Here is a 19,201-nt window from a genome sequence, read left to right as displayed (position 1 = left end):
TAGTAGTCTGGTATTCTTTCTATTAAAAAGATAGGGTGGGCCCCAAAAATGATTTCCTCTGGTGGGCCCAAGGTATTCCAGTCCAACCCTGCCCAGATGTTTGCATTGTGTTTCTAAGCGCAAAGTAAACGCTCCATGTGACTGTACCCTAAACACTAATTCAGATAATACTTTTTTCTTTTCTTGAAAATATCATATCAGTATCGAGTATTAGAATACTTCTCCAGATATCATATCACACTCAAAATTCTGGTATTGGTGCAACCCTTTATGGGAGCAGAATAAAAATAATTATTTAATTAAAAAAAAATAGTCTTACCCATTCATTCTCTTCAAGTTTGTTTCTAAGCCTACACCTTTTGCCCAAGAAGCCACTTTGCGTTTGATAGTTGAAGATTTGGCTCCAACAGCCTTCATTTTTTCTTGCATTTTCTCCCACACCCTAGGAACACCCATGAATGCAGTTGGTCTTACTTCTTTTAAGGTGTTTGCCAATGACCCCTAAGAACAGAAAAATCTATGATTTTCTCTTCTTCATAGATTCTGTGAATTAAAAACTATTCAGTCGGGAGTGTGCTACCTTCAAAGCATCTGGCTGCGCAAAATAAGTGGTTCCACCATACTTCATCGTCAACCAGATGTCTATCATCTGTGCAGCAATGTGGCTAAGTGGCAAATAGCTAACCACTATCTCTTGTTGCTCAGTAGCCTCTCTGAGACGAACCGTCCTTCCAGCTGCAGTGGCTGTCCAAGTGATCTGAAATTTAAAAAAAAATGCCACTTGTTCCATTTCTCATTAACCCTTTGAAGGACATCTACCACCAGGATGAAGAATTGTAAGCCAAGCACATTGACATACTGGTGTGCCCTCCCCCCCCCCCCCCCCCGGCAGGATCTGATCTTCATTTAGCTTCTTATGTCCTTGTTTAAATAAAAAAAGGCTTTTAAAGACGAGCAGATCCTGCCAGAGGTGACACACACCAGTCTGTCAGTGCTTGGTTTACAATTCTTGATCCAGGTGGTAGATGTCCTTTAAGGACACAGGTTGTAATTTGCAAATATGAATGAGCATTCTTAAGCTTGCTGTGGAAAATCACTCCAAAATGTGATCTCAGCAAGGTCAAACTATTGATATGCTCAATTGGATTAGTTAAAATACAAGAAACAAATACATTGTACCTACATTGTCATGGCTTAACATTACGCCCTTAGGCTGCCCTGTGGTTCCTGATGTGTAAATGAGGGTGCAACACTGGTTGGGCTTCTGAGAAGAAATTATTTGGTCCAGTTGAGCATCTGGGACACCTTTGCCACACTCCATGAGTTCTCCCCACTGCAGAAATAAAATGGGTAATGAGTATCAGGGCTTTTGCAAATTCTAAGTTGTTTTTATTGGAGAAAAAGAAAGAAACTCCTTCATTATTGCACATATTCTTTGGAAAACTTGGAAACTGTTCACAACCTTCTACTGTAAAAATCTATATACAATAACCATTTGTTGAAAATATACACATTTAGAAACTAATAAGCAGTGTAACCAAAAAGGTCTGTATACATACTGTATATAGGTTTGGTCGTTTTTCTTTTAAGTCATCTTTATACTGTATAATTGCTTTTAGATGAGGCAACTGGTCCTGGACCTGGAAGTCATAAGAGTATTTAAGATTTGTGTCATGGCAAAGAGACATTTGAAGCCAATAAATTTAGGATTAGTGAGACTGCAAGGTTAGTGGAATTCCTTAGATAAGAGATAAATAGAGTTTTCTACAGCTACAAAATATCCTGAGTTAAAAATTATTTTAAAATGCCTGTGAAATCCGAGAAACAATCTTACCAGTTGATACAGCTTTCCAAGTTATCTAAATGTAAAGCATATCAATATTCAGAAAGCTTAAATGATAGATACATAGCCTACATAGATTGAAGCCTAACTTGTGACAACTTACCTGCAAAATTTTTTGAAGCTGCTTATGATTTTCTACAATCACTATGTTTGCCTCACAGTCTTCTAACACATAATGGCATGCGTCTGCAGAGTTGGTAGTGTAGATGCCAACAGCAAATCCTCTATAATAAAGCAGTTAAGGAATTAAAAGCCTCCTAAACTTAACATTGTGATTAGGAAATGAATCTTAACACTCAATCATAAAAAGCATAAGTGTTTTATTAATTATGCAATGAATTGCAAATAATTAAATGGAGCAATATCCCCACATACCTGCAATATTGCTCAAGAGCAGTTGCAAATATCTCCTGAAAGCGCATTTCCCTTTTAGACATTTATGGCACATTCATATTATATAGGTACAGCATATACAGCATAAACCTGCTGTAAACTGCAACCCATTGCAGTAGTCAAATATATTTTTTCCAATTGGGGACGTATGCTTTGGTAGCAGTCCATCAAAATACGTTTTACAAAGGGGTGTCTATTATAGACCTAAATACAGAATTCTTTTTACCAAATTTCAGTATTTCCATTAAAATATAACTTCATTCATCAATAACAAAAATAAACCTTCTTGTGACTATTATGTCACTTGCTAGTTATCTTTGTATTAATTTGTCTTATTCGTGTTTCAGTTTTAGCTAATTGTGGGTACCAGTAAGGTAGATATTAACTTGGCAGTATTATTATTAGGACGCTGTAACTGAAAAGAAAAAAAAAAATTAAATAAAAACACATGCACTGCTTTTTCACACTTTTGCCACCCATATCATTTTTAAAATAAAAGGTGATTAAAAAACAATCATACTAGTCCCTAAATGCTATAAATAAATAAAAAATTACAGGTGTAATTTGTTATTTCCATGATCATATTGACTCAAAGAAAAGATTTGTGTCATATATAACCCACAGAGAAACTAGGGTATTTATGGGCTAAAAGTGACCACAGACAGAGAAATGCTGAGCCCAGTGATGTAAGCATACCAGATATTCTCAAAAGGAAAGCTTTTTCACACCTTTTATCCCAGATACCATCTGGGGTATCTGTCTACACAATAAGACTTGGTTTAGTATTTAGAATCAGAGGACAGTAAAAATCTGAGACTCGTACAAAGCTTGCCATTATATCCTGCATAAAAATACTGAGCACTATATTGCCATGTGGTAATGATCATTCAATGGTAATTGCACACTCAATATATGTACTTACCCAGCAAGTATTGCTCCTATATCAGCTATGAACCACTCAGCAGAGTTAAACCCAAGGATACCCACGCCATGGTATCGCTCCAAACCCAACTAAAAAGAACAGAGGTTTTATTAAGTTGAAAGTACATTAACTAGAATTTAGAGTTTTACACTTTGCTACTTACCTTAATAAAGCCTTTAGCAGCTAATCTGCACTGCTCATAGTATTGCTTGTATGTTAGTTGATTCCATTGGTCTTCATGTTTGTATGCAAGGGCAACATAATCACCATATTTTTGAACAGCCTCTTCAAACAACTGATGAATTGTCATTGGAGGAAGACTGGCCACTCCAGACTCTTCCATCCGGAGCTGTACAGCACTGTCCCTCAGCGTTGTCCACATTTTCAGGTCTGGAGCCACAGACTTTAAAGAACAGGCTATAGTGCAGAGGGGGAGAAGATGTTAATAGAATAGCCTCTTTAAATCCTATTGCAACACTTATTACTTAACATGATATGAGATAATAGCCTGATTAGTTTGGGTCCATCCTTTAGGACTTGCAGCAATGACTATAAGAGACTTCTGTATACACACACAATATATATATATATATATATATATATATATTGTGTGTTTGTGTATATATGCTGTATATCTATGTTGTATATACTGGATGTGTGTGAATATATGCTATATATCTGTATATATATATGTATATATGCTATATATCTGTATATATATGTATATATGCTATATATCTGTATATATATGTATATATGCTGTATATCTGTATATATATGTATATATGCTGTATATCTGTATATATATGTATATATGCTGTATATCTGTGTGTATGTTGTGTATGTATGTATGTGTATATATGCTGCAAATCTGTGTGTATGTACTGGATGTGTGTGTACAATTATGCATGTAGGCTAAGGAGTCCATGACGCGTGGCAGTCACCGAGCTATGGAGCGAGCAGGGAGGTCCGGGGAAGAGGCAGCGCCTCAGACCGCCCCCCTCATGAATACCCTAGATCGCTTTTAGAGGTTTCCAATAACGCTATCATTGTAACACCGCTGCATTGGTTGTAGCACTAGGAGCTGCTTACCTTAGTAAGCAGCTCCTAGTACTCAATTTCTGGGTGACCGGTCCTCTTTAAAGAGATGCACAACCTTTTTTCGTTTGCTCAGAAACTACAACCTATACAACATACTATGGCTGATGCCACCAACCCATCCTCCAACCCCAGACCCGACTAGGGCTGCCACTGCTGACCCCACAGATCAGAGCTGGCACTGCTGTCAACTCCTCAACCCTGTGTCGTATAAACCTGCATCTTTTTTCAAAAATGTAATTGCATTTACTTTTTCAGAGGGGAGAATAACTAATTTTGTACTTTAATTATCCTTTCATTGAATTGAATTGATCTGTATACAGATACTTGTACATTGCATATTTCCTGAATGCTTGTCACCCCCATCTGTCCCAGGATCCCTCCTATAAAGTCAAGCATAGTGCACAGTATAAATTCAAGAGCTGATCCTAAACGGATATCATCAATTCTCCGGAAGCCAGATCGATGCCAGAATTTGGAATATGATACACATTTAGATATTTAGTAGCACAATATCAAAAACATATTTTTTTCCATGTGTAGAGATCTGTAATATGCAGGACAAATTGGACTTCCCAGTGGCACCATTTAATTATCTGTGCCATATACTGGGAAGATGGAAAAATCCAAATAAGATAGAATTGACTAAAAAACTGTTGTGCCATTTTCTTTCTGGATTTCACTGTGCATTACTTGCAAAACAGGTGAGATGGTTGTTACCAATTGCAATCGTTTCAGTGGAAGTGCCTGCAGGTCCCTAGTTTCAAAATGCAAAGTGAGTGAAAAAGGACTGTTACATCTGAAAATGGTAAAACAAACTGTCAAGTAGTAAAATACAAGATGCAATACAGGAGTCATGGAGGGTGAAGGGATTTGTAGAGCGTAGCACAAGGGACTCTGCTGCATCAGTGAAGAACATGAAAAGTCAGCAGCTCATAGCTAAAACAGAGGGAGAGATGAGAAAAGTCTCATATGAATTGGTCCATATAGGACTTTTTTGAGGAGTAAACATCCTGTTCAAACGTCTATGATGCTTTTACAGGCATTTGTGCAACCTCTGCTGGCAGGCACACTGAATTTATTCATCTCCATATGCAGCAGTATGTGTTCACAGATGGTTTTGTATAACCAAGTTTGACTGAAAAGTGTGAACAGACACAATAAGGGAGATTTATCAAATGTGTCGCAGAGTAAACCAGTCCAGTTAGACTAGTATTTGGAACAAAGATTCTGTGGCACCAGATAAAACTTCAGACTTTTATTTAACCCTTTAACGACCTGGACCTTTTTTGTTTTTTCATTTCCATTTTTCACGACCCACCTTAAAAAAATCTATAACTTTTTTTTATTTTTACATGTAAAGAGCTCAGTGATGGCTTGTTTTCAATGTAACAAACTGCATTTCATAGTGATGGTATTGAATATTCCATGCCGTGTACTGGCAAGCGGGAAAAAATTCCAAAAGCAGTGAAAAAACACATTTGCATAGTTTTCTTGCAGGCTTGGATTTTACGTCTTTCACTGTGTGCCCCAAATTACATGTCTACTTTATTCTTTGGGTCAGTACGATCACGGGGTTGCCAAATTTGGTACAAAAATTAAAACCACGTGTACAAAAATGTTTTTTTGATTTTTGCCATTTTCTGGCACTTTTTCATTCTTTGGTGTACGGAGCTCTGGTTGTCACGGCCGGTCCCGCGATCCCCGGAACAGATCGCGGGTACATCCATGCCCTCCTGTGTGGCATGGTTACCCCCCTGCCCGGACTTGCCTCTCCTGGCTCGGCTCCGGTCCCGACCAGGTCGTAATCCTCCTGACTAAGCCGCGCACGCCCCCACTCACTAGGGCGCATGCGCTGGCTCTTTAGGATTTAAAGGGCCAGCGTCCCTCTAATTGGGGCTGGCTAATCTGGCTCACCATTATAATCCTGCACCTCCCTTCACTTTCTGCCGGATCTTCAAGTCATTTCCCTGAAGTGAAAGACCTTCTGTGTTTCCTAGTGTTCCAGCATTCCCAGCGTTCCTCCAGGTGTCTGTACTCCAGGGTTCCTCCGCGTTCCTGTATCCCTGTGGCGGTCCTGTATTCCTGTGGCGGTGTTGCATTCCTGTAGCGATCCTGCCATCCCAAGGTCCGTACGTGTGGTTTCTGCTTCCCTACCTTGGCTGCCACAGCTCCCGTGGAATGACCTGATGGCACCCCGCCGCAGCAAGACCATCCCACTTTGTGGCGGGCTCTGGCGGAGACCAGGGGCCACTTAGACTCCGGTCCCAGATTGCGGCTAGTACCATCATTGCCGGGGGTGGTCCAGAGGGTCCACAGACGTCTTTCCACAAAGTCTCTCTGACGGTTCAACCAGCTGAACCGTTACAGTGGGTGGTGTCATTTTGTGCAACTTTTGATGACAATTTTAATGCTACCATTTTTAGGACTGAGCGACCTTTTGATCACTTTTCAATGAATTTTTTATCTTTTTCAAAATGGCAAGAAAAAGTGCCATTTTCGACTTTGGGCACTAAACAATCACCTCTTGCAGCATAAATATGAGTATTTGGAAGGGGGGAAAAAATTCCAGAGTCTAAGTGGCACCTGGTCTTCACCAGAGCCTGCCGCAAAGCGGGTGCCACCAGGTCATTCCACGGGTGCGACTAGGCCCGCGGTGGCAGCCAGGGAAACAGGGGTAGAAGAACACAGTCCGAGCCTGGGATGTCAGCAGGAATGAGGCTTGGAAGGATGAGCTGGAACTCACGGCAGGCAAGCAGGCAGTAGCTGGCACAGAACCCAGGCGGGCAGGAATGGAGAGGTCCTTGGAGGAGAGCTGGTGGCTTGGAGGCGTCTGGGAATGCTGGAACACGGGAGCCATCAGAGGCATCTGGGAACACTGGAGACTGGAAACACAGGGCGTTTGGAAATGCTGGAGGAACACAGAGGCCTCTGGAAACGCTGGAGGACAGGAGCGTCTGGAAACGCTGGAGGGCTGGAACCGCTGTGGGAAGCAAGGTATGGAAACCTTGGAAGTTCCTTGAAGAATGCTGAAGATCCGGCCCGGAAGGAAGGGAGGTGCCGGATTATAAGGGCAAGGCCGGATTAGCCAGTGCCAATCAGGAGGACGCTTGCCCTTTAAGGCTAGGAGAGCTGGGATGTGAGCAGCCTGGAGCGAGGATGCGGCCAAGGCGGGCAGCAGGAGCCCTGGAGAGGTAAGTCAGGGCCAGTGGTGCTGCACCACATTGAAGGGCACGGGTATACCTGCGATCCGTACCGAAACGGGTTAATTTATTTATATGATTTCTGGGGAAAGGGTGGTGACTTGAATTTTTATTTTTTTTTTTACTTTTATATATTTTTGTACTATTTTTCAGATCCCCTAGGGTACTTTAACCCTAGGTTGTCTGATTGATCCTACCATATACTGCCATACTACAGTGGCAGCGGTGATGGATGGGTTAACACAATATGCAGCAGACTTATCGGTTATGGAGAGGGTTCAGCCGGTGAGCCCCCTCCATTCACCCACAGCCAACGCGTGACCTACTTCTACATCACGTGTCGGTAAAGGGTTAAATAAATGTCTGCAGCAGCCTCCCCACCATTAATGAAATGTTTGCAGCAGCCTCCCCACCATTAATGAAATGTCCGTAACAGGCTCCCTGCCATTAATGAAATGTCCACAGCATCCTCCCCAGCATTAATTAAATGTTCACAGCAGTCCCCCTGCCCGTTAATGAAAGGTCCACAGCAGCCTCCCCACCATTAATGAAAGGTCTACAGCAGAACACCCCCCCTTTCCAATCAGAGTATCATCGTTGTATATAAGGCTGGAAAAGAACACAAGTCCATCAAGTCCAACTTTATGAATTAAACAAATGTTTTTTTTCTCTCCAGAAAGGCATCTACGCCTCTCTTGAACATGTACATAGAGTCCGCCATAACAACCTCCATAGTTTTACTGAGTTTACAGTAAAGAATCTATGGCAATGGTAGAACTGCCTCTCCTCTAGGCGTAGTGGATGCCCCCTTGTCCTGATCCCAGGCCTAGGTATAAAAAGATCTTTGGAAATATCCTTGTACTGCCTGTTCAGGTATTTATACATTGTGAGGTCTTCTCTGAGCCTTTTTTTTTTCTAAACTGAATAATCCCAAATTTTGTTATCTGTCATTGTATTCTATTTCCCTAATACTCTTGGTTGCTCTACTATGCACTTGTTCCAGTTATACACTGATGCCCAAAACTGTACTCAATATTCTGTGTGTGGTCTGAAGAAGTGATTTGTATAATGGCAAAACTATGTCCTTATCATTAGAATCTATTCCTCTCTTAAAACATCTCAAAATTGTATTTGCTTTAGCAGCAGCTGCCTGGACTAGACACTAAAATTAAGTTTTCCACCCATTACCCCCAAGTCTTTTTCAGCTGCAGTTTTACCAAGTAATTGAGTGTTTAGAACATAATTAATATACATAGAGATATAACTGATATATAACAAATATACCTCCCTGACAAGGGCGAACCAGCTATCGGGAACCTAACTAACTGTCCCTGAGAGACCCTACAAGGTGAGGGGAAGACTTACTTTGTCTGGCAGCTGATGAATGGTGGAGCGGACAGGTAAGAGGTATTTGGATACTGACCAGTGTGGTACACAGAAAGCCAACAGAAGTCCAAGGCAGGGAAAGAGGTCACACTGGGAGATACTCGACACTGAGGGACCAGCAACAGATACAGACAGACAAGCAGAGTCTGAAGAAACCAGGTCAAAACCAAAATGGTTGAATACACAGAATAGCAAACAAAACAGCAATATCACTAGATTGCAAAAAAAATGAATAACCAGCACCCTCTGAAGGACCTGGGCAGAATATAAGGGAGTAATGGACACTGCCTTCAGCATTGACTAGTTCAGCCGTCCATCGATCAAACCGCAGCAGCAGACAAAACAAGTCCAGAACACACGCCCAGCTTTCCCCAAAAAAATATCAGAATGGGCGCTGTCAATCACAGGCAGCTCTGGGTATGGATTTCCAGCAAAGAAGCCTGAAACCTGATCATTAAGAACAATTTGCGAGATCTAACTACTATGGCCTTATCATGAGAATCTATTCCACTCCCCACATCCCACAATTGTATTTGCTTTAGTAGCAGCTGCCTGGCTCTGGTCACTCAAATTAAGTTTACCATATACCAATACCTAAGAGTACCTACAAAATTGTCTGTTTAGAATATAAATGTCCTTTTTGTTTCCATGGCCCAAGTGCATAACTTTACATTTATCTACATTAAACCTCATCAACTATTGTTCCGCCCATTCCTCCAGCTTCCACAAATCCACTTCTTTTAAATGTTTTTTATTAATAACTTTGCGGTGGGTTTGCACTGTCAAGTTTCATTATGTGCTGATGATAATAAGCTGTGTAAAGTAATTAATACTGAGGCCAATATTTTTCTCTCCTGTTATGCGTTATGCCTCATCGCTACCTTAATCCCTTCCCACACCTTGACGAGAATCATGTCATGGCGATCGCCCGGGCTAAAAAGCTGAGCCAGTGCGATCACCGCGGGATCCTGGCATTACGCAGTAGCCGGGATACCGCAGTAACAGCCGGGATTGCAGCTATCACAATCCCAGCTGCTTAACCCTATAGACGCTGCGGTGATAGTCAAGCATGCTTGATAATGCGTTCATGGAGAAGGCAAAACGTTGCTTGTTAATGGTGGAATAAAAAAAACTTTACTTTTTTCACTACGAAGTGCTGCTTCACCATTTCTTATTGAAGATCTACCCTGACATGATACCAAGAAAAAGTACAGCTTGTCCCGCAACAAATAAGCTCTAGAACAGCTTTGTAAACCAAAAAATTTAAATGTTATGTCCATTGTTACATGCAAAAACAAGCGAATTTCTCAAAAATGTTGTTCTATATTCTGAAAAACAAATGAACCATAAAAAAGCTATATAAATGGGGTATCGCCGTAATCGTGATGACCCATAGAATAACGATAACAGATTTTAATGGTATGGTGAACGTCCGGGAAAAAAAATGCTAAAAACAACAAACAAGCTATTGAACTCCCTGTAAATGATGTACCTGAAAATTGGATCTTATCCACAAAAAAATAATCCCCCCAAACGTCCATATTACAAAAAAAAAAACATTTTATAGCCTGTAAAATGTGACAATGCAGATCTGTTTTGAATGGCGCCTCCTTCCGTTCTATGCCTGACCGTGTGCCCATGCAGCAGTTTACCACCACATACAGGGCAACCTCATACTTAAGAGAAAATGCTATAATTTATGGGGTTTCTGCTATTTAGGCCTCTCAAAGTCACTTGAACCTGAGCAGGTGCCTCTAAATAAGTGTTTTCACGATTTTCATTAAAATTTGAAAAATGCCACCTACGATTCTGAACCTCCTAACAACCTAAAAAATAGAGAGGACATTTGGGAAATGTTAGTTATAAAGTTATGTATAAAGCAGATATAATTTTGATTCCTAAACAAAAGGAAAGATATAATAGACCCGAGCGCATACAGATCTTTCGCATTGTTGAATGTGGACATAAAGATATTAGCACAAGTCCTGGTGAGAAGATTGAGGAAGATAATGGGAGAAGTAGTGATCAGTCTGGTTTTATGGAAGGTAGAACCACATCGGTTAATTTAAAGAAATTATAAGCCTTGATGCAACTAAGGCTTTTGATAGAGTGGAGTGGGAATTCCTGTGGAAGGTCCTAGATAAAATGAAATTTGGTGACTATTGTATCAGATGGATTCAAATTCTGTATAAGAATTTGAGAGCTTGTGTGTGTATTGGTGGGGGGGGGGAAGTCCTTCACCTTCCAGCTGATGTGAGGGACAATACAAGGGTGCCCGTTGTCTCCTCTCATCTTCTCAATAGTCATTGAAGTTATTGCGGTCATGATTAGGAGGGATGAGGGAATAAAAGGGCTCTGATTTGGGATGGTAGAAATGAAAATATCACTGTACGCTGACGATATGGTGCTTTTCCTTGGCAACCCGTCACTGTCGGAATTGAGTAAACTGAAAGAGATATTTCAAGCTTATGGCAAGCTATTCGGGTTTAAAATTAACTGCAAAGAGTCTGCATTAATGCCCCTGGGAGATAATAGGGTTGTTACACATCTACCCGTGGAAATAATAGATGGGGAGAAATACTTTAGCTATCTTGGAATTATAATGTTGAATAACCTGGATAGATTTATGGAACTTAAAGGACACCTGTCATCAGGTCTCTGTCACTTGTCCTGTCACTACTACCTGTTGGAACAGCTCACAAGGATCCCATCCCAGCCTTTATCTAGTTTTTTCATTGTAAAATCATCTATTTTTTATCAAGTAAATGAAGCTGGTCACATGGTCAGAGGCAGTGATGTCACCCCTGTTACCCCTCCCCTCTCTTCCCCCTGCTCATGTCTGTGTGTAATGTATAGTAAAGCATTGCTAGTTTGTGTGCTGCATCTGCTGACATGCTGCATCCTCCTAATATACAGGTGAGAGACACAGACATCAGCTACACATGAATCTGACATGTTCTGCTGTAACATGGCTGCCTGGAGCTGCTGTATCTCTCCTAAACACACACACATGCACACACAGGCTGCAGGGGGTGTGGCCACCAGCACCAGGAAGCACATCATTATACAGCCTCACATCATTATACAGGCTGTCAGTCATGCACTGGGGGTGTGGCTGTGTCTCCCACTCATGAATAAGGTGGACAGGTTGAATATGCTAATGCTTCATTGGACATTTCACAGGTCATTTGCATACAGCTTTAGGACCTCATTGCTTAGGTTTACAGGCATGTAGAGGGACAATGAAGGGATAGAGGCAATGCTCTCTAATGGCAGTTTATGAAAATATATTTGGTTAAGGGGGGTTATTTTGCATGACGGGTTCTCTTTAATATATTTCCTTTATTGAAAAGCTGGAGGTCTAGAATTAAGATATTGGCAAAATTGAGTCTCTCCTATGCTGCTAGAATGTCTCTTATAAAGATGGTATTTCTACCTCAAGCTTTGTATTTGTTTAGAAACTCCTCAGTGAAGATTCCTAAAAGGATCTTCTGTGTTATGGACAGAATATGCTCAGAGTTTTTTTAAGGTTATATAAAAAACGTTAAGATGGCAGGTTCTGTCACAAATGTTGTTTTGTGCCAGAAAAGTTATACCTGAGTTATGGATTTCTGAAAGCGCACCAACAGTTTGCAGAAAAGGTGTGAATAAAGTTGTAAACTTGGAAAAATGTTGGGGCAGGGTCAGGGAAGGAGCAAGCTTTCAACAACAAATGGTGAGATGGATATGGTTTGAAGGGAGTATTTTTTCTTTTTTTCTTAGCTAGGGGTGTGCCACTACCCCAAGGGAGGAAAGGGTGGGAGGGGCATTTGGGAGGTAATACTGTATGTAAAGATGGAATTTCTATGTATGTATATTTGTATGCGTCTATGTTTGTATTTTTTGATGCACTGTTTATGATCTAAATCTTCTCTTTGTAATAAGAGCATACTGGGGACTTCCAGGGTCGGGGCATCATGGATGGCCGCATCTTACCTTGGCTCTACGCCACGCTCCCCGTACAGCTTTTCTGCCTCTCTGTGCCTGCTCCAGGACGCGGAGGTGGAGTACAGGCCTCCTGGAGCTGACGCTTTATATTTAGCCCCGGGGTCCGGATTATAGAAGCCCCTGCCACACATGCAACGCTGGCCATCTTGGAGGTGGCGGGCTGACTATCACTGGCTCTGCTCAGCTGCTGAGCTCTATCTCGCTCCACCATCCGCTGAGCTATCTGAGAATCTGGAGCTGCTGGATTGGGCCAAGGAGAACCTGCTAGAGGGAGGTAGGGATGAAAGCCAGCCGTCCCCGGGCACCGCCATCTTGAAGTCGCCACGTCCCTCGGCCTGACAATAGTGAGGCCCTGAGGAGCGCTATAGCGCTGCAGAAATACCACTGCTGTCCCTGAGACACTGACATCCCTCCACAGCCAGACTATTCTGACACCAGAAACTACCAGCTGTTCTTGTGTTACTCTATTTTCATTGTTACCCAGATCCTGACATCATACACTGTTCTAGAGTTACTCTATTATCTTCACTGCTACCCGGATCCCAGCATCATATGCTACTATGGTGGTACGATCTTTAGAGTGTGGAAATAAACCCATAATCTGCCTCCTGCGCACTATACTATAGCAACTCTATTGCTGCTGTTCCTGTGATTTACTGCCTCCTCTGCTGCTGTTGGGCGACTGCCTTTTCTTCCCACCAGTGGACTTCTCGCTGCACCTACTCCCCAACTTCACCTCTTCTCATTATATCTTCCTCTGGCACTAGGGCATGGAAAAGTTTTTATTGCCTCTACAATCCAATATGCCTACTAAAGCTTCACAATCTACAGCCCAAAAAGGACTTAAAGCTACTGAAAAGGACCAGAGGCCGGCCTGCAAAAGCACGCAAAGCCACCCCTAATGTACGTCCCTAAGACGAAGCATCATGTTCAGCGCTCTTGCCTCCAGATGACATCACTCCTCCAAATTTGTCACCTGTCTATGATGCACCTTCAACAACGGAACCCACACTGTTGCCCAAGAAGTCTCCCGAGTCCTGACGCCTTTTATAGACAAGAGATTGGAAGTCCTTCACACCTCCATTAACAATGCACTAATGCAAATTAATAACAACAAGTAGCGATCGCATAAACCTCAGTTGCTCCCTTGGAACAGTCTGTGCAACAAAGAATAACAATGGAGGAGTCTCTACAAAACAAACTGGAGGACTTGGTAAACAGGGACCGCCTTGCGCTTGGTGGGCATCCCGGAGTCAAGCACTGGGCACAAATTAACAAAATATCTCATTGAGGATATTCCAAGAGCTCTTCAAATGGATTGTCCTTAAGACCCTATGACCATCGAACGGGCGCAGTGTATTGGGCCACCGGGGGATAATGGAGGAGAACGTCCTAGGCCAGTCATTGCCAAATACCTTCATTGGGCAACGAAAGAAAAAACCCTGGGAGTCTACAGAAGTCAAATGCAACTCACAATCCAAGGGCAATGCATCCTTTTATTTCAGGACTTTTTCCTGGACCTACACGACTAGGGCACATTCCAATTGCAGTACCCTGCCCAACTGCGAGTCCAACACAATAAACACACCTCAATGTTCGAAGATCCAGAGGAAGCTAAAAAACATTTTAATATAGGCTGAAATATGGCAAAAATATGGGGGAATCCAAGATCACTTGAAGTTTGCACTTTAAGGTGCACTATATAGAAGTCCTCCCGCAGTCCGGGACGGGTTGGGTTCTACTAGTAAGGTCCCTCCACAACGTTCTAATTGCCTGTTTCCTGACATGGATGTTATCTCGCAGGAAAGGCTTTAGGCAAGATTTTACCTATAAAACACCCCCCCTTTTTAATTTATACAATCATTTTTAAAAAGACTATAACCACCTATAGTAACAGCCCAGTCATAGCTACTGTCCAGCCATGTCTCGCCGAATACCCACTATATCATATTTGCCCTCCAACAGTACGAGTTCCAGTTCCTCAATTTTATTTGTGAGGCTTCTGGCATTAGTGTACATACACTTTATGGAGGAGATTTATCATTAGTCCTATTTAGCTTCTTCACATATAATTGTCTTGCTTTTTTTTCAGTCACGCAATGGCAGAAAAAATACACCATCGCAGCATATATCAACTTACTAGAGAATTTTCAAAAGAACAAAGATTTAATCGCAAAACTACACCACACAGCAAGTGGTGTATGTGGGTCCTTTGCTACTGCATCTGGGGGGAATTTCATCATATTTTTAGGTGGGTTTGTGTGTTTTTTTTGGCGCACATTTTTTACTTTCTCCTTTTTTGGGGCGGAGAGGGATTGGCATTGTTGTTTTTCTATCATGAGCTTGGTTTTTTCCATGCACTTATCTTCTTGTCTGTTGTTTTTTTTCCTTGTTTTTGTTGAACCAAGGATGGGAAGGGATTGGATGAGGAAGAGATTAAGGGGAAACTATTCTATATAACATAACAGTCAATGCTAGTTAGGTGAAAAAAGTCATCTAGACCCTTCTTGAAGCTCTCTGCTGTCGCTGCTTTGACCAGCGCCTGAGGCAGGCTATTCCACAGATTGACAGTTCTCATAGTAAAAACACCTACAGAGCAGGGGACGGCTGTCCGAGGCCAGCAATTCCAACTGCATGCTATTTTTGTTTGGATAGTGCTGTTTGTTTCGGGAGATGTGTAGTCTGGAGACCTGTGCACATTTACTAAGAAAAGTGCAGTGTGCACTATGTGCAGTTTGCCTGTGTAGTATGCAGAGGGCGCCAGATTCATGGTTTCTGGCACACATTCTACATAAATCTTTGGGCAGCTGGCTGGCAAGCCATGTTGTGGTGGCAGTTGGGGTAAAATGCTTGTGTGTTTTTAATCACCTGTCTCTGTAATATTCTTGTCCCCTCTAAGCAACAAGTATGTCCCCTTCCTCCTAGACAACGAGCATTGCTCGGCAATAAGCATGTCCCCACCCCCAATGCCAACAAGCCATTTTTTGTGCATGTATTTTTTGTTTTCAAGGACTGTGCCTGCTGTGGACTATTTTATGGATAGCATTTTAATAACAAATAAAATGGTTAATGAGGGTGTGTCTCCTTTTTTGGTTTCATTACATTTTTATATTTCTTAATAAAATTGTGTGTGTGTGTGGGGGGGGGGTTCTTAGCAACTCTTCATTTTTTCTTCCGGAATTGAAAAAAAAAAGGTGGGGTTAGTTTGAATTTGCCCCAAAAAAATGGCGAATCCTAAGACCAGCCCTTAGTAATGAACACTGTCAACTAGACAGCACCACTACCGTGGCAAACTATAAAGGGTGTCGCGAAAAAAAAACAACATATACTGCACTGCTATATAATACCCTTTATATATACATCACCACCATATATTGTACTGCTATATAATATTCCTTATGTATAAAGGGGATATTATATAGCAGTGCAGTATTTGGTGGTGATGTAAATATAAAAGGTATAATATAGCACTATGGTATATGCAGGTGCTACAACCATGTTGGGAAGCCTGTTGGAGTGCAGTAGTGGCCCTCTGTGTTCTGTTGTTTTGGTCCCCTCTATATACCCTTATCATCCTTCTACTGCTGCAGCTGCTCCGACAGAGGGCAGTGTATGGCTGTATGGATGCGATCGACTACCTCCTGTCCCTTGGTCTCCTCTGCGTTTGGGGCAACACAGGTCCTCCCCAAATCTCCCTTCACCCTAGCACTTCTTTGCGCTTGTTTGCGCCAGCTATTGACAAAGTCCTAGCTCTTCCCTTTATGCAGCCGCTGTGAGATGGAGTGATGTGCTCGCTGCAGGAGCACACCTGTCCTGTGTTCCGTTTCCGCAGCACTGCTGTTGCATGCTCAAGTCCTGATCATGAAGAGGGCTCACGAGGTATAATGCACCGAACACCCACCGCTAACACCCACGATCATTGCACATTGTCACAAGTGGCAATTTTGTTTTGATCATCGTTCCCTGTGATGTCAGTGGGTAGCGGCAGATCAGTTGCCGTAAGCGCTTTGGGTCTTTGTAAGACCTGAACCTGCATGGTTTCTGCAGATACGTTACAATGTGCCAGTGGCACATTGTAATAAATCATGTGTTAAAATGCCATATACTGCAATACAGTAGTATTGCAGTATATGGTAGGACCAACTGGACTGTCTAGGGTTAGAGTACACTAAAGGGTCTAAAATCCCTAGAAGTGATATAAGAATAAACAGTAAAAATCTGAAACATGTTAGGTATCTCCACATCCCAAAATGTCCAATCTATTAAAATATGAAAACGGTTATTCCAGGCAGTGAAACCCAAAATGCAAAATAATCACGAAATGTCCGAAACTCATTTTAACTCATTTTCAGAAATATAAGAAACAAGCCATAGCTCCTGACGTTGCCGAGGATAGTAAATAACTGCTCATAGCTATAACAAAATAGAATGGGTTAACAAAATATATTTTACATGTATTTATCCATCTCTCTCTGACTGCCTCTGATCTTTTGTGTCTGTGTTGGTCTCTGACTGTCTCCATGACCGTTTCTCTCTCTGAAGGTCTCTGACAGTCTCTGACCGTTCCATTCTCTGAGTGTCTCGGACTGACTGTGTCTGTCTGACTACGGTTTTCTCAGACAGAGAAAGACAGAGAAAACCTGAGTCAGAGACAATGGAAGAAGGCCGGATTCAGGCTTTCGTTGACTGTCTCTATCTCTGACTGTCTTCCACTGTCTCTGACTCCAGTTTTCTCTGTCTGCCTCTGTCACTGTCTCTGTATTTGTCTCTGACTGCCACTTTGTCTATGGGATGATTTATCAGAAGTATCTAAAAGCAGAACTGTTCTAGTTGCTCATGACAACCAATCGGAGAACAAGTTTCATTTTCCTACATCTGTATAAAATTACAGCTGATCTCTAATTGGTTTCCATGTGCAAATGGGACAGTTTTACCGCAGACATTTCTGATTAACCACTACGGGACTCAGCCTCTTTTGGCCTTAAGGACGCGGCCCCATTTTTCAAATCTGGCCTGTGTCACTATTAGTGGTTATAGCTTTGGAACGATACAAGATATCCCGGGGATTTTGAGATTGTTTTCTCGTGACACATTGTACTTCAAATTAGTTTAAAAATTTGGATGAAATCTTTTGTGTTTAGTTATGAAAAAAAACAAAATTTGGCAAAAACTTGGAAAAATTCTTTATTTTCAACATTCTAAATTCTCTACTTTTGATGCAGATAGTCATAGCACCCAAATAAATTCATATCGTACATTTCCCAAATGTCTGCTTTATGTTGGATGGTTTTTTAAGATTCCACATATTTTACTAGAATGTTAAGAGGCTCAGAATTTAGGTATCATTTTTCAAATTTTTTTGTAAAATCACCAAAACCCGTATTTAGATGGACCTGCTCGAATTCGAATTGACACTGAGAGGCCTAAATAATAGCAAGACTCATAATTTACCCCATTATGGAAACTACACCCCTCAACGTATGAAAAACCACTTTTAAGAAGTTTGTTAACCCTTTAGGTGTTTTATAGGGGTTGGAGGTGCAGTCTGCAAATTGTAATATTTTTTCACAGTAAACTTATTTTGGGTGGAAAATTAAACATTTACAATGGATTAAATGAAAAAAGGCTCCACAACGTTTGATACCCAATTTTTCCGATACCGATACCCCGTATGTGGTGGTAACCTGCTGTATGGGCGCACAGCCAGGCATTGAAGGGAAGGAGGCGCCATCAGATTTGCTATGGCACATTGTACAGGCTATAATTTTTTTCTTTTTTTTATGTGGACCTATAGGGGCTTATTTCTTTTGCCACATGAGATGCACTTTTCTGGTACGTAATTTTGGGACATCTATAGCTAATTGGTGAGATTTTATTAACTCTTTGTTGGTGGAGGAAATAAAAATCATCAATTTTTAGGAACATTTTTATGTGTTTTTTTTTTGTGCTGAAAAACTCGCCTTATACTCGAGTATATACGGTAAGCTTGATTTAGAAACTGTTATTTTTTTGGACAATACATACATTTCTGCCAAAGATTACACGAATAAATTAAATCGTGTTCTGCAAAGTTTGATAACAAATTTCTCCCAATTATGCCAATACCCCATATGTTGTGGCAAAATGCTGTATGGGCACACAGCCAGGCATTGAATGAAAGCAGCGCCATTCAAAGCAGATATGTATTGTTACATTGTACAAGCTATATATATTTTTTTTTCTTTTTGGTAATGCGAATGTAGAAGGGATGAGAAACACTGTACAGAATTTGTACATCATTTTATAGCTTATTTATGAGATTTTACTAACTATTTCAAGAAAAGAAAATCATCAATATTTGTTTTGGATTTTTAACACTTTTTACTGTCC

At 41.4% G+C, this 19,201-nt stretch overlaps 1 protein-coding gene across 4 annotated transcripts in view; it reads right to left on the bottom strand.

Moving 5' to 3' along the window:
* ACSBG2 (acyl-CoA synthetase bubblegum family member 2) overlaps nucleotides 1-19,201 on the bottom strand; it is a 134,654-nt gene that overhangs the window by 34,899 nt on the left and 80,554 nt on the right. For 3 of the 4 annotated variants that reach the window (XM_072113860.1, XM_072113859.1, XM_072113861.1), the window contains 7 exons: nucleotides 3,322-3,575; nucleotides 3,159-3,247; nucleotides 1,947-2,067; nucleotides 1,560-1,640; nucleotides 1,184-1,333; nucleotides 581-757; nucleotides 320-501 (listed from right to left, as the gene is read on the bottom strand). In XM_072113860.1, coding sequence (XP_071969961.1) covers nucleotides 320-501; nucleotides 581-757; nucleotides 1,184-1,333; nucleotides 1,560-1,640; nucleotides 1,947-2,067; nucleotides 3,159-3,247; nucleotides 3,322-3,575 — 1,054 coding nt within the window. The remainder of the gene's footprint in view (nucleotides 1-319; nucleotides 502-580; nucleotides 758-1,183; nucleotides 1,334-1,559; nucleotides 1,641-1,946; nucleotides 2,068-3,158; nucleotides 3,248-3,321; nucleotides 3,576-19,201) is intronic. The other variant, XM_072113862.1, reaches the window with a different exon arrangement.

The sequence above is a fragment of the Engystomops pustulosus genome, chromosome 1 (genome assembly GCF_040894005.1).
Source record: "Engystomops pustulosus chromosome 1, aEngPut4.maternal, whole genome shotgun sequence".
Lineage (NCBI taxonomy): Eukaryota > Metazoa > Chordata > Amphibia > Anura > Leptodactylidae > Engystomops > Engystomops pustulosus.
This window is presented reverse-complemented; position numbering and strand designations above follow the sequence as displayed.